Source organism: Schistocerca gregaria, chromosome 1 (genome assembly GCF_023897955.1).
Source record: "Schistocerca gregaria isolate iqSchGreg1 chromosome 1, iqSchGreg1.2, whole genome shotgun sequence".
Classification (NCBI taxonomy): Eukaryota; Metazoa; Arthropoda; class Insecta; order Orthoptera; family Acrididae; genus Schistocerca; species Schistocerca gregaria.
Window position 1 is genome coordinate 1,002,236,116 of NC_064920.1, and position 16,341 is coordinate 1,002,252,456.

At 43.6% G+C, this 16,341-nt stretch overlaps 1 protein-coding gene across 1 annotated transcript in view; it reads left to right on the plus strand.

The window, feature by feature from the left end:
* Positions 1–11,364, plus strand: part of LOC126284506 (tachykinin-like peptides receptor 86C) — a 186,491-nt gene extending 175,127 nt beyond the window's left edge. The window contains exon 3 of the mRNA XM_049983525.1: positions 11,136–11,364. Within this exon, the coding sequence (XP_049839482.1) occupies positions 11,136–11,364 (229 nt within the window). The remainder of the gene's footprint in view (positions 1–11,135) is intronic.
* The last annotated feature ends 4,977 nt before the right edge of the window (positions 11,365–16,341 follow it).

The following is a 16,341-nucleotide window of genomic DNA, read 5'->3' on the forward strand; positions in this document are numbered from 1 at the left end:
TGATCGTTACAAATTTTGTTAATAAACTGGACGTCCACATACCCACATGAATAGCAGTAAAGCAATACGCATCTATCCCTCAACAAACTGAATCCCACATTACTCCCACTACTCATTTTACCTCAATGCACCAGATTTAGCCTACAGACGATATTTCCCATGCCATAGTTACTCAGTTTCTGAATTACTGACATTTATCTCCATACGCGCATTCATATATGCACTCAAAAACATGTGCAAACCTCAGAATCAGGCACATCTCCCTTTGGACAGGTCCATATGATAACAATCGGAGACTACCATCATCACAATCTTACCAGCACATACTTCTTTTGAGCGTGGCCAATACAGTAATTCATCATTAATAACTTCCATGCCACCAACTAAACTGCCCTTCAGCTCCATTTCTACATTCGTTCTTAATTCTGGAAATATTACTGTCACTCACTGATGTTAATTTTTACCCCACCCCTTTCATCTACCATAGCAGTTAACATAATACACGCAAGATTCAATTCTTTTCTTGTTACTACTCTGCCCATTGCATATATTCCTTCTATAGTTAGAAGTATTTCTTCCCTCCTTCCCACAAATTTATTCCTTTCCCTATAACACACTCCCTTTGTCACACACAGATTTCTCTCTTTTCTTTTGCCACAGCATCCATATTATTGGTCAAATCGTTCCAGTCAACTACCAGGAAAATTACAGCAGCAACTTTGCTCTCTCCCCTGCACAACTAGTCATACATAGAATTCCATGCCCCATGGCAATTCCAAACTGAAGATGTCTATTCTTAAATTCAGTATTTTCCCTTCATTGAAAAATTGCCCTTTGGAAAACTTCACTGACGAAATTCTTTACCTATATAAATAATTGATTATGATTTTTTTATATTAAATTTTTTTCTCTCTAAGATGCTCATCTCCATTCTTTTCATTACTCTGTTTGACTTTTCTTAAATTAAATATTTCTGTCTCAAAGACGCCCATCCCATTCTTAACCTTTTACTAATTTGTTTAATGACTTCCTAGCATTTGTTTGCACACAGACACCTCAATTTTTGCACTTGTTTATAGTTTATACTGCATGTATTCCTGCACTTGTGGCTCCTTACTCCCAAAGTCATAAAACACAGTATTAATATGAATCATCATTCCATCATATTTCTCTCTCAAAGATGCTTATTCCACTCTTAACTGTTTACTATTCTGTTTGTTGCCTTTCTTACATCCATTTACATACAAACACCCTAGTTTTGCAATTGCTTGTTGCTTATATCGCATGTATTTTTGCCCTTGTACCTCATTATGCCCAAATTCACAAAACAGAGCATTCATATAAATCACTAGTCCCTCAAACACACTTTCCACCTCCAGACTGCTTCCCTCTACAACTTTAGTTCCAACCCCTCGACATTATGTTCGATTTCAGTTGAACTATCCTCATCTTGAACTACTTCATCACTGACTGTATTTGTTTCTCCATTAATCTCTGCTTCTGCATTCCCACAATTAACTTTAATTTTTTCACTATCCAGTTTATCTTCCCCAAGACAAATATCTACCATTTTCTCGCTAAAATTACCTCACTCTACTACGTCATTAGACTTTGACAGCGTATTATGAAAGCTCCTACTCACAGCATTTATTTTATTACAACGCTCAGAATTCATATTTCCAAGTTCAGATACTATTTCTCCACAATTATCAGTAAAAGTACTGAGCAGCACAGCATAAGGACTTTCTGCAACCCATTGATTTTTCGCGCCTAACTCTTTCCTTCGCGGTTGGGTACTGCCTGTCTCGCTTTCCACGCTGACTCGCAGGCATTCAACGACTTTTTAATTTCGTCGGCGTGGCTAGCGATCAGAAACATGAATTTGCACTGCAGCCGTTAATCGTTCTTAACAATCCATCTTCCATGCCCTCTATCGGCCGTCACCGTGACCCATCCATCCCCTGTTTAAGTGCTGCCTTTTCACATCTCTCACCAGTCTGCCTATGTACCCCCATGACGCTACACACCTAAGTTCATGTTATGTATGCTAGTTTCTTAAATTGTGGATGTCGTGCTAAGCAATATTATTTTACTGTTACTTATTATTTATTTTAGCAGCTGGTACCAGGTGCTAATAAAAATGAAATTCTAAACTGCGATTGGAATGTGTATCGCATAGATAAGTTCCTCTCATGGTGAAGAATTAGATTACATGTATTGACCACTCAGGATCGTTTCAGTAAGTAGTTGCGTCAACAACCCGTCTTGTCTATTCAGAATCACATATTAGAGTGCTATGTTGGTCTGAAAATGCAGTACTTTCAAATATGTTTGGGTTTTTAATGGCAATAAGAATAAGACAATATCTATTTAGATTAATACAGATCCAGGAAGCCAAATAATTAGGGTTAAATGTTTCAGATAATTCTCATTTCTTCTTTGTCTCAGCTGCACACTTTTAGTTAGATTACATTTTCAATCGCTGTGGATCATCTTCAGATCTAAGTAGTTGAGTCAGCGTCCGGTCAGAGTACTACCTCTTCACACCAATACATCACTCTGATTTGCGGTTGTGAATAGATAAGACGGGCTGCTGACTCAACTTCTTAGATCTGAAAATCATTCTGAATGGGTGAAACGTACAATCCAATTAAGAATGTGCAACTGAGACGGAAAAATAAATAAGAACTGTCATAAATATCAATACAGTTGATGATTCTCACAAGATGAATATGTCGGCTAAAGTGATAACCGTTAAAGCTGGATAAAATAAGGTCGTCGAATGCTTTTATAAGCCCTCTGCCTCAGCAGCAATAGCGGCAGTACATTCGAGGGGGAACTTGGACAATATTTGGTGTAAACTTCCTGGCAATGTTATAGTTTTAGGTGGGTTTTCAGCTTACCAGCTTTATACTGAAAGACTCAAGTGGCTAGGACGGATAGAAGGGATAGAGATTCGCAGAAAATCGTTGTAAGTGCCTTATCTGAAAATTACCTTGAGCTGGACATCAAAGCACCTGCTGGAACGTAGGCCTGCTGGTGACAAACGGACCCGAACTGCTCGACTCAGCGTAGAACAGCGAATCAGTGACCACAAAGGTCTTACAGCACCACTACATACGGCTATAAGTAGGAATACAAAGAAAGACCGGAAGATTTCCTTGTTTAGCAAGAGCGACAAACAACAGATTTTAGATTATGTGACGGGTCAGCATAAAAATTTCAGCACCAGGCTATGTTGAGCATCGATGGACAAAGTTCAGTAGTAAGGTACAATTTTCCTTAGACTGGTATGTAAGAGGTGTGAGAGGTGTAAGGGGTGGAAAACCCCGCGGTGCTATGTGAACCATATTAGAAAGGTGCTAGGAAAACAAAGACACAGAGCTTTCCTAAATATAGCCACTCTCTCACATACAAACAAAAAGCAATCTATGATAAAAGTAGTTTAAGGAGAGCCATCCGTAAAGCGTTCAACGATTTAGAAAGTAAAATTCTTTCTACCGAATTGAAGTTTTGAGCTTACGTTCATTCATTAAACAAATCGAAGCCATCTGTTCACTCTTCGACCATAATAATGTTAAACAGGATGACGAAGATTAGACCGAAATACTTAACATCTCTCTACACACCCGTTTCACGGAAGAAGGCTTTAGTTCCTTCGTTAAATCATTGCACATGTTATAAAATGCCAAATATCGAAATAAATGAGAGTAGTACAGAAAAGCTACTGGAATGGCGCAAGTAGAGGAAAGGCCACCGGACATGACAGCAACAAATACGATTCCGCATAGAGTATACCAAAGAAGTCGCCCCTTCTCTAGCAACATTGCACCTTATGTCCTTCGAGGAGCGAAAAAAGCGCAGGTCATTCGCGACTTCAAGATGGGTCGTCGAGCAGAGGCACAAAACTATAGGCCCGTATCTCTGACGTCGGCCTGTTGTAGAATCATGGAACATGTTTTACTCTCGCGTATTATGACGTTTCTGGAGACCGAAAATCTCTGTAGAAATTAACATGGGTCCGAAAACAACAATCTTGTGAAACCCAGTTCACTGTCTTCCATCATGACTCTCAACAAACACTAGATAGAGGTGTCCACATAGAAGCCGTGTTCCATGACATCCGTAAGGCGTTCGATACAGTTCCGCACGGCCACTTAATGAACGAAGTGTAAGCATAACAGATTGAACGTGGGATTGGATTGAAGAGTTTCTAGCAAACAAAATACAGCATTCTATTCTCAATAGGAGAAGTCAGCAGACGTAAAAGACACTTTAAGCGTAAGCTAAGACAATAGTATAGAACAATTACTTTTCATATCATACAACGAGCGATCAAAAGTTTCCTTTCGAAGGACACTCTAAGCCCGTGCCTGCTTGTCGGTGCTCATATAACCACATCGGACTCACGATGGGTTGCATTTACACAGCAGCAACGCCCTCAAACAGAAACTTTTTCATGCCCCCTTATACAGGATGAGTCACCTAACATTAACACTAGAAACATCTCCCAAACCACAACAAACACTGAATAACCAATTCCACAGACCGAAAGTGAGCAGAGGCATTGGTGCAATTGGTTAATACAAACCACTGAGAAATGCATGGAAATATGATTTTCAATACACACTTATGTTTTTTTAATTGAAACGTATTATTATTTTTAGCACAACTGAAAATATAAAAAAATACTTAATCAATACCATTTCTTACATTGTAAAAAGTTAATTACGACCAGAGTAATTTGTAACGTACAGTGGACGCTTGAGTAAGTCTTCACCAGTTCATTCGTGTGTATCGGAGAGAACAGAACTAATCAGGGATTCAAAATGAAAAGTGATGTAACGTAGGTACAGAAGAGACATGAACAGCACGTTACGTCCACATGCTAACATGATGATTTGTTAGAAGAAAATGTACATTAATATGAGAATGTAATTAAACTTACAAATTTGTTTTTTGTTTTCAAGTACAGGCCAATAAATGTTCAAAGTGGTGCCCAACATTTGCTGCACACATTTGCAATCTACCCCGCAATTAATGCCTTACACGACACAGTACATCTGGTGTAATGTTGCCACAGGCTGCCTCAATACGATGTTTCGTATTCTCTGAGGTTGTAGGAACATCACGGTACAAGTTCTCCTTTAACGTACCGCACAGAAAGAAGTCTAAAGGTGTAAGATCAGGAGAACGGGCTGGCCAATTTATGCATCTGCCACGTTCTATGAAACGCCCGTCGAACATTCTGTCAAGGGTCAGCCTAGTATTCATTGCAGAATGTGCAGGAGCACCATCAGGTTGATACCACACACGTCTACGCGATTCCAGCGGGACATTTCCCAGCAATGTTGGTAGATCATTTTGTTGAAACTCGTTGTATTTTTCAGCTGTTTGGGTGCCTTCAAGGAAGTGAGGACCACTGAGATGGTCGCCAATTACTCCGCATCATACCTTTACATTCCACGGTCGCTGTCGCTCTACCTGTCAAAGCCAGCGAGGATTGTCCACGGACCAGTAATGCATATTTCGTAAATTCACTGCTCCGTGGTTTGTGAAACCTGCTTCATCGGTAAACAGGTAGAACTGCAACGCATTCTCAGTTAATGCCCATTGACAGAAATTCACTCTATTATTAAAGTCATCTCCATGTAATTGCTGGTGCAGCGACACATGATACGGGTGAAGTTTGTGACGACCGTACCTATTGCATACAATTTTTTGTAGACGTTTCCAAATGTGCGGCGTGTTGTATGATCTCCATCCGAATACCTTTCTGCATACAACTTGCAGGCTGCAGCTACATTTTGGCTACACTCGCCATAAATGAGTATCATCTCTGCCTTTTCAGAATCAGACTGAACCATTTTCATAGCTCTTAAAACAATGTACATACTGTTGTCATTGCGACCTGCTCAACTTCCTACTGTGGGTGCTTCTGTCCTTACTTGTGTGCAGTACACATCACAGACGCCCAGTAAAACAGTGTATTATAGTTATTCTGAGTACAAGGACTAGTTCAGCAAGCGCTACATGCAGATACTGAGACAGCCGAACTCATTAACATCGTAGCCTTCGTAAACAAACCCCAACAGATCTTGTCTGTTACAACACGTGACTGAATGTCTGAGGTTTCAAGTGTCAACTTTAAATTACAAATTACTCCGTACGAACTTAACATTTTACAATGCAACAAATGTTATTAATTGTTTCTTTCTATTTTCAGTTGCGCTGAAAATAATAACAGATTTCCAATTAAAAAAACATAAGTATGTGCTTGAAATCATTCTTCCGTGCATTTCTCAATGGTTTGTATTAACCAATTCCACCACTCCCCCTCCTCGCGTTTGGTCTGCGGAATTGGTTATTCAGTGATTGTTGTGGTTTCGGAGGCGTTTCCAGTGGTAATATTAAATGACTAACCCTGTATATACACTCCTGGAAATGGAAAAAGAACACATTGACACCGGTGTGTCAGACCCACCATACTTGCTCCGGACACTGCGAGAGGGATGTACAACCAATGATCACACGCACGGCACAGCGGACACACCAGGAGCCGCGGTGTTGGCCGTCGAATGGCGCTAGCTGCGCAGCATTTGTGCACCGCCGCTGTCAGTGTCAGCCAGTTTGCCGTGGCATACGGAGCTCCATCGCAGTCTTTAACACTGGTAGCATGCCGCGACAGCGTGGATGTGAACCGTATGTGCAGTTGACGGACTTTGAGCGAGGGCGTATAGTGGGCATGCGGGAGGCCGGGTGGACGTACCGCCGAATTGCTCAACACGTGGGGCGTGAGGTCTCCACAGTACATCGATGTTGTCGCCAGTGGTCGGCGGAAGGTGCACGTGCCCGTCGACCTGGGACCAGACCGCAGCGACGGATGCACGCCAAGACCGTAGGATGCTACGCAGTGCCGTAGGGGACCGCACCGCCACTTCCCAGCAAATTAGGGACACTGTTGCTCCTGAGGTATCGGCGAGGACCATTCGCAACCGTCTCCATGAAGCTGGGCTACGGTCCCGCACACCGTTAGGCCGTCTTCCGCTCACGCCCCAACATCGTGCAGCCCACCTCCAGTGGTGTCGCGACAGGCGTGAATGGAGGGACGAATGGAGACGTGTCGTCCTCAGCGATGAGAGTCGCTTCTGCCTTGGTGCCAATGATGGTCGTATGCATGTTTGGCGCCGTGCAGGTGAGCGCCACAATCAGGACTGCATACGACAGAGGCACACAGGGCCAACACCCGGCATCGTGGTGTGGGGAGCGATCTCCTACACTGGCCGTACACCTCTGGTGATCGTCGAGGGGACACTGAATGGTGCACGGTACATCCAAACCGTCATCGAACCCATCGTTCTACCATTCCTAGACCGGCAAGGGAACTTGCTGTTCCAGCAGGACAATGCACGTCTGCATGTATCCCGTGCCACCCAACGTGCTCTAGAAGGTGTAAGTCAACTACCTTGGCCAGCAAGATCTCCGGATCTGTCCCCCATTGAGCATGTTTGGGACTGGATGAAGCGTCGTCTCACGCAGTCTGCACGTCCAGCACGAACGCTGGTCCAGCTGAGGCGCCAGGTGGAAATGGCATGGCAAGCCGTTCCACAGAACTACATCCAGCATCTCTACGATCGTCTCCATGGGAGAATAGCAGCCTGCATTGCTGCGAAAGATGGATATACACTGTACTAGTGCCGACATTGTGCATGCTCTGTTGCCTGTGTCTATGTGCCTGTGGTTCTGTCAGTGTGATCACGTGATGTGTCTGACCCCAGGAATGTGTCAATAAAGTTTCCCCTTCCTGGGACAATGAATTCACGGTGTTCTTATTTCAATTTCCAGGAGTGTAAGTGGACTAAAGTCTGTTGTATACAGAGAAACCACAATGCTATAAAACTATAGCTAAATGCAGAAAAAAATCTGCTGAGGATTGACGCTTGATGCAGGCAGTGGCAAATGACCCTCAAAATAAACAAAAATGTAACGCATTGCGTATGCATACCAGGTGTACCGGTATGAAATAAGCGTAATTTTGAATTGAAAAGTAAAAACATTTTATTCAAAGTACTGACCATTGCTTTCTATACATTTTGACCACGTTTCTGGCAATTTGTGGACACCACGCCAATAGAAATATTCGTCATTTGAAGCAAACCAGTCAGACACCCAATTTTCGACTTCTTCGTAGGAGTCGAAGTGTTCCTCAGCCAGTGCGTGTCCCATTGATGAAAACAAATGGTAGTCGGATGGGGCCAAATCGGGTGAATACGGCGGGAGGGGTAGCAGCTCCCAGCCAAGTGTTTTGATTGTATCCTGAACCAGTTTTGCTTTGTGTGCAGGTGCATTGTCATGTAAAACAATTACATTGCCATGTTTTCTGGCCCATTCTGATCTTTATTTCGATCAATACATAGTTGAAATTGATCGTTTGTTGTCTGTAGCGATTAGTATTCAAATGGTTCTGAGCACTATGCGACTTGACTTATGAGGTCATCAGTCGTCTAGAACTTAGAACTAATTAAACCTAACTAACCTAAAGACATCACACACATCCATGCCCGAGGCAGGATTCGAACCTGCGACTGTAGCGGTCGCTCGGTTCCACACTGTAGCGCCTAGAACCGCACGGCCACTCCGACCGGCGCTATTAGTATTCACAGTTTCACCGGGTTTTAGAAGCTCATGATACACCGGGTTTTAGAAGCTCATGATACACCACAGCTTTCTGATCCCACCAAACACACAGCATTGTCTTCTTCCTGAATCTATCTGGTTCAAATGGCTCTGAGCACTATGGGACTTAACATCGGAGGTCATCAGTCCCCTAGACTTAGAACTACCTAAACCTAACTAACCTAAGGACATCACACACATCCATGCCCGAGGAAGGCTGTGACCGTAGCAGCCGCGCGGTTCCGGACTGAAGCGCCTAGAACCGCTCGGCCACCGCGGTCAGCGAATAGATCTGGTTTTGCAGTCGATGTTGATGGTTGTCCCGAATTAACCCACGATTTTTCTCGTTTAGGAATCTTAAAATAAATCCATTTTTCATGGCCAGTAACAATTCGATGCAAATTTGATTTTCTTTCATGTCTTTGAAGAAAAAATGGTTTTTCGGTTTTCCGTCTGTCTATCACTCAATTCATGTGGCACTAATTATCCACACTTTTGGATCTTTCCCCCAGCTTTCAAACGGTCAGAAGTTGTTTGCTGTGCAACATATAGCATTGCTGCCATTTGCTTCTGACTCAAAGTATCATCTTCATCCAATATTACTTGCAATTCGGCGTCTTCAAACTTTTTTCATGGTCTTCCACGTTCTTCATTTCTTACATCAATATCATTACTTCTGAACCGTTGAAACAATCTTTTGCATGTTGCTTCTGATAGATCATGACCACCATATGCCTCGACAAGCATTCCATGCGACTCTGCAGGACTTTTTTCAAATGAAAACAAAAAATTAATGCTTTCCGCAAATCATCACTTTCTGGTAGAAAATTTGACATTATTAACACGATGAAAACATATGATGTTGTTTGTTCCATGACTTGATGTATACTACATATCTTTGACAGATGTCATACCAATCAAACAAACAAAAAATTAAGGCTCCTTCACAACAAATGTTCCCTATAGAGAAATGGTTCAAATGGCTCTGAGCACTATGGGACTCAACTGCTGTGGTCATTAGTCCCCCTAGAACTTAGAACTACATAAACCTAACTAACCTAAGGACATCACACACATCCATGCCCGAGGCAGGATTCGAACCTGCGACCGTAGCAGTCGCACGGTTCCGGACTGCGCGCCTAGAACCGCGAGACCACCGTGGACGGCCGCCCTATCGACATATTTGTATTATAACGCTCATTTCATACCGGTACACGTAGTAGACAGAAAGACCAATCATTATATGACTACAGGACTGCCGATCAGTCACTGGAAACAGATACGTCCATAAAATATCTAAGAGTATGGGTACCGAGCAGCTTACAGTGGAACGACCACATAAAATTAATCGTGGGCGGATGTAGATGCCAGACTGAGATTCTTTGGAAAGATTCCCAGGAGATGTAGTGCAACAACAAAGGACGCATTTTAAAATATTCTCATTCGACCAATACTTGACTTTTGCACGACAGTCTGGAATCGGTACAGACAGAACTGATAAAACAAATAGAAAAGAAACAAAGAAGAACAGTACATTTCGTTACTGATAGAAGAAATAAAAAAGATGCAACGAAGAGCAGAACGTTTCGTTATAGGTGCAGTTAGTAAGCGCAAAAGCGTCGCGAAGATGGTCAGCCAAATCCAGCAGTGGCAGACGCTGAAGTTGCGAGAAGGCATTCTGCATCACAGTGTGTTGATTACTGTTAAAGTTCCGAGAGCGTACGTTCCTGGAAGAGTCAATAATTTACTGTTTCCTGGCATATTACATTTATTTCGAGAAAGACGAAGACAAAATTAGAGACAATCGAGCCCACGCAGAGACTCACCAGCAGTCGTTTTTTTTTCCGAAAACCATTCGTGATTGTAACAGGAAAATGATATTGGTGCTCAAAGTACCCTCTGCCCTACAGCGTAAGATTGTTTGCAGGTGTTTCTGTCTTTTAAAGTTTCGTAAAGTCTTCTGATGATGAAAACCAATTGCAGAATGATTTAGACAAGATACCTGTAGGGTGCGAAAAATGGCAACTGCGTCTAAATATTGAAAAGTGTGAAGTCATCCATATGAGTACTTAAAGGCACAGTCGACCCGAACAGTATTGTGTTGCAAGCTTTCCGTGTGTACAAAATCCCATTATTAAATTATAAATTTTCAAATTAAGTGTTTTTCTTTCGTTTCGTGCTCTAAGGAGGATAGACAGACTGTTGGCTTGTTGATGTGCCGAATGTCTAATAATAAATCAATGTGTAAATGCCCAACTCTAAAGCCAGCAGTATATTTACAATGTGCAGCCGAAATTTTTATAGGTGTTAGGTCGATGACTCTTCCTTCGATATATCTATCGATATATATAGTCCCAATAATGATGCTTTTTAAATATTGATATATCGGATTCCCAACACTTTTATAAATGTCAACAGTCCTAGTCTGGGGCTGGCAGTGAGGGACCGCCGTGTTGCAGGTACAACCTGGTGCTGCTGCTGGTCACTTACGTACTGCCGGTGGGCGCCATGGTGGGCTGCTACAGCGCGATGGGCCGCGAGCTGTGGGGCAGCCGATCCATCGGCGAGATGACGCAGCGGCAGGCCGACTCCATCCGCTCCAAGCGCAAGGTGAGTGAACCCGCGCACGAAGGCAGACCCAGGCTGTTCGTAGGCTATAAGGCCAGGGAAACAGCGTCACCGTACTGACAGGTATCACCATTTCACAGTGGAATGTTGATCTTACAGTTTCTGCTTAAAGCAGTGCCGGCCACGGAGTGCCAAACTTCACCCGGCCAGGGTGTACGGTATGCCTACGGACAAAGGCTCTCCCTCTCTCGGCTTGGCTCGTTCCTTCCTGGAACTATTAGGTATAGCGTGACATTTCGTTTGGTATCGCAGAGTGGCGTTTTTCGCTCGACACAGCTCTTTTCAGTTCGGCACAATCGTGTTGTCAGAGTTGACTACCCTTCGCTATTTGTTCGTGGCGTGAAGGATGTTCATAGTTCCAGTAGCTGTTTGCACAGAAAGAGGTAGCAAGCAATCTATCGTCACAAGCCTATAAAAATAATTGGGAATTACAGAAGGCTGAGAATGCTCAATATAAACTCTAGGACAAAAAAAGGTGACGCACCACTAAGGAGCTGTCCGAATAGGACGGAATTCGATAGCTGTCATGTACATGTACAACAATCAAATTGAATCTTCCTGGCAGATTCAAACAGTGTGCCAGACCGAGACTCGAACTCGTCTCCGCAGTATCGTTTCTTTCACGAGTGCCAGTTCTGCAAGGTTCGCAGGAGAGCTTCTGTCAAGTTTGAAAGGTAGGAGACGAGGTACTGGCGGAATTAAAGCTGTGAGGACGGCACGTGAGCCGTGCTTGGGTAGCTCAGTCGGTAAAGAAAAAAAAAGAAAAAAGAAAAAGTCGGTAGAGCACTTGCCCACGAATGGCAAAGGTCCCGAGTTCGAGTCTCGGTCCAGCACACTGTTTTAATCTGGCAGGAAGTTTCATATCAGCACACACTCCGCTGTAGAGTGAAAATTTCATTCTACGAACACTCAAATTGTCGCTTCAGTAAAACTGGATGTGTAATAGAAAAAGCTTCACGAATTGAGAAAGTAAATAACGCGTTTGCACACCTTTGGCCCTTATGCAGGGAATTATTCGGCTTGTCACTGGTATTTGTTGGATGTCTGGTGGATAGATCGTCAAAATTTCGAGATAGTTGGAGGGAATTGCCCATAATGCACCAGGCATTCTCGATTGGGAAGAAATGCAATTAGCTTGCTACCAAGTTAGGGTTTGTGACTATGTAGACTTTCCCGGCGCATTAGTATATCAAATTCTTGTCGGGTTTCCATCCGGATCAAACTGTCACCTGAGCACAATATTTCAGCGGTCCACCTGGCCACCATCATCAGGTAAGAAAAGCTACGCTGCTCTCGCCGATAACTGATTCCACTCGCAAATGACTGCACCTTTACATGCATCGGAAGTACAACAGTGAATGCAGTGGGCACGTGCTCTATCATTCCTGCTGCCCCCTGGCGCAAAAAGAGCTGCAGCGCCTCCGGTTGTGAATGCTGTTGAAAACGATATACCGTTACAAATGATTATTCATAGCCGGCCGATTCAGATGCCGTTGTCTCTTCATGCGCTGTTGTACTTCCTATGCATGTAAAGGTGCAGTCATTTGCGAGTGAAATAATTTATCAGCGAGAGCAGTATAGCTTTTCTCGCCTGATGATGGCGGCCAGGCGGACCGCTGAAATATTGTGCTCAAATGACAGTTTGATCCGGCTGGAAACCCGACAAGAATTTGATAAGGTAGGGTTTGACAACCACGAAGACAGCAATGGAAACTCTCGCTGTGTGCGAGCAGGCACTATCTTGTTCAAATGTAAATCCACGAGCTTACAATCAAAGGCAATTAATAGGGCGTAGAATATCAATGACATACTGTTTTGCTCTAAGGGTGCCACGGATGTCAACCAAAGGGATCTTGCTACGAAAAGAAATGCCACACCAGACCATCACTCTTGGTTGTCAGTCCAATATGGTGAGCGACACTCAGCTTGGTATCCCACCTCTGTTCGAGATGTCTGCAGGCAGGTCTTCTTTGAACTTAGGGACGCACTACTGAAGCCAATTCTACTACATTCAATGAGTTTCTCGTCCGAAGACGTGTCCGGATACGCTACGGCACCCTTACAGCACATGATATTCTACGCCCCGTCTTGTTGCCCTTTATAGCAAGCTATCCAGGGCTTACGTTTCAGCAAGATAACGCCGACCCACACACGGCGAGATTTTCTACTGCTTGTCTACGTGCTTGCCAAATCCCACTTTGGCCGGCAAGGTCGCTGGATGTCTCGCTAATTGAGAGCGTTTGGAACATTATGGGTAGGGTCCTTCAATCAGGCCGGGATTCTGACGATCTAAAGCATCAATTCTACAGAATTCGGCATCACATCTCTCAGGAGCACAACGAACAGGGCTATCAGTAAATGCCAAGCCGAATAAATACTTCCATAAGGGCCAGAGGCGGACCAACACGTTATGGTTTGGTCAAATTGTGAAGCTCTTTCTCTTCAATAAGTTATCCAGTCTCTCTGAACCTGTAATCATTCGTGTGTCTATAGATGAACATCACAGCTACCGATTTCCGTCCCACCCGAATAATACCTTTGTGGTATGCAGTACTTTTTGTGTACATTAAGCAGTCGCATAACTGATGAGTACTGCAAATGTACCATGAAACGACGTGACAACACCTCGCAGAACGCGAGACAATGAAATAGCAAAAGATTACAATTATTGACAGAATTGTGCTAAATTTGCAGGACTGGAGTACGGGAAGGAATTGGTGGTACAAAGAATAGGAAAAATTCGGAAGTCGTACGCATTACTCCATTGTCAGTTACCACAAATTTCGATGAAATAGAACGAATAGTATGGAGACTTTATATACTACTGCAAAGTACGTTGGTTATGTCAAGGGACAAGTCTGGAACGATTTTTCGATTAAAAACTCGCTATTGTTGAATTTATGAAGGAGAAAGGAGTGCAAGGCTGAAACTTAAAGCATACAGCATGAATTGGAGACTTTGCATTTTAAGTGGACTTGACTACACACTACCCAGAGTAAGACATTGCTAGATGAGAAACAACGTATTTAGGATTGTGCTTTTAAGAAGAAAATCACATTTCGGAAGACATATTCAGACAAATAATGTCCTTTTCCCCAATCTCACTGGCTTCAAAGAAAACGAGAAAACCCAGAGGTTTGAAGAATTCATTGCGGTCTTGAAAATATTTCAAGGACAGTTTCGTAAACGTTTTGAGGACACTGGCAATTTTACTTCTGTTTTCTCGGGCTGTTTTAGAGACCATTTTTCCATTTCAATTGAAAGCACCACTTTGTATGTGCTGATTGACATGGAAGGTAATTACCTTTTTTAATGGCAAATTCTTTTAGATTAAAACTGTCCTGATTATCTACATGTCTTTCCTCAGGTGAAATTTCCACACCTCCATAATGAGGCTCCAAAAGTGCTCCGACCTTTCTATCGCCTTAATTGTGTGCAAGACCTTTTTGCAACCATGAAACCAAATATGAGTGAAAAATCTGTGAAACTATCTCTATGTCTCAACAGATTGTACCAGTTAAAAATCATATTATGTCTTCATTAAATAATACTGGAAATTTATGTTAGTTTCATCTGTGATGTTAAAGACACTAAACTCCACCCGAAAAGGCTATGAAGACCTCATGGTATGGACCGGCCGCCGTGTCATCCTCAGACAACAGGCGCCACATTTCTCAATCAAGTAGCTCCTCAGTTTTCCGCACAAGGGCTGAGTGCAGCCCGCTCTCCAACAGTGCTCAGTTGACTGGATGGTCACCCATCCAAATGCTAGCCCAGCCCGACTGCTCTTGACTTCGATGATCTGACGAAAACCTGTGGTGCCAATGACGTAAGGCCGATGTCGTTAGGAAACGTGAGATATAAAACCAAGTAATACGCAGTAAAAGTCCACTGCCATTTAAATGCAGCACATTCACAGTTTTCCACATCTTCGTCGGACAGCACAGTGTGGCAGTAAGGCCGAGCGCTATGGCACTCGTTCACAGGAAGGCACATGAGCTGAAATCTTGGGCTCAGTCAAACAGAGAGCTGTTTGTCCGTGTGGGCAGAATGCTCTGTTGCCTGCAGTAGACGGCCGTGGACCAACAGCCAGTGGACAGTGTGCAGCGATCCAGTTGTAGAATGGCAGTCGTTGCGAGTGAGCGAGTTTGTACGGCTTCTACATTATGACAACTGCTAAATTCTTTTGTAACATGTGTCTTCGGATACCTAAGCTGCCAGAGGTTGTACTATGAGAAGATGACGTCATTGTCATTCTGTCACGAGCAGTAATCTGTTGTCAGTGGTCAGTGAGAGAGCAGTGTGGATGGCGGACAGAGGACGATTTTTGAGATGCTATCTGGTGTGATGGTGCAGGTGGAATGAGGTATAAGGGGCAGTCAAATAAAAATAGAACATTCACCATATCACACCGTCTGCACGACAGATAGCCCCCCCCCCCCCCCCCCCCCGGTTCTTACGTTTCTATAATGTCACCATTGTGGTAGGGGAACAGCGTAGTGTCACAGGACAGGTGCACGCAGTTGTTGAGTTATGACCGTGGTTGCCTATGATTCGATTAGTCTTCAGACGGCTGTGTAGGAGATGTGCTTCCCCCCCCCCCCAATATGTATTCCAGCGATTGCATGAAAACAAGTTCCTCGCATTTGGAACTACAATTGGACGAAAGCTACGCCTCCCCAGTCTGGTTGGGAACACTGCAACATCCTCCGTACAATCCTCTTTCACCTTACGATTTTCACAACGTTGGCGACCTAAAAAAAGACGCGGATGAACGTCGGCTGCAGTCGGAGAAGGAGTGGAAGGGTAGTTGTGGTTATGGATCGTCAGCGGCCAGCCGCCTCTACGAAACAGAAATTGATCGTCTCGTCTCCCAAATGGATATATATCGCAACGCGCGTGGTGGTTACTTTTGAATGGAACCATTGTATGGCCCCAGTGTGACAGGTGTTCGATTTTCATTTGTCTGTCCCTCATAAATGGGCTTAGAGTTCATATTTGCTGCGAGCAATAGGAATAACATTCGCGCCAGTTGAT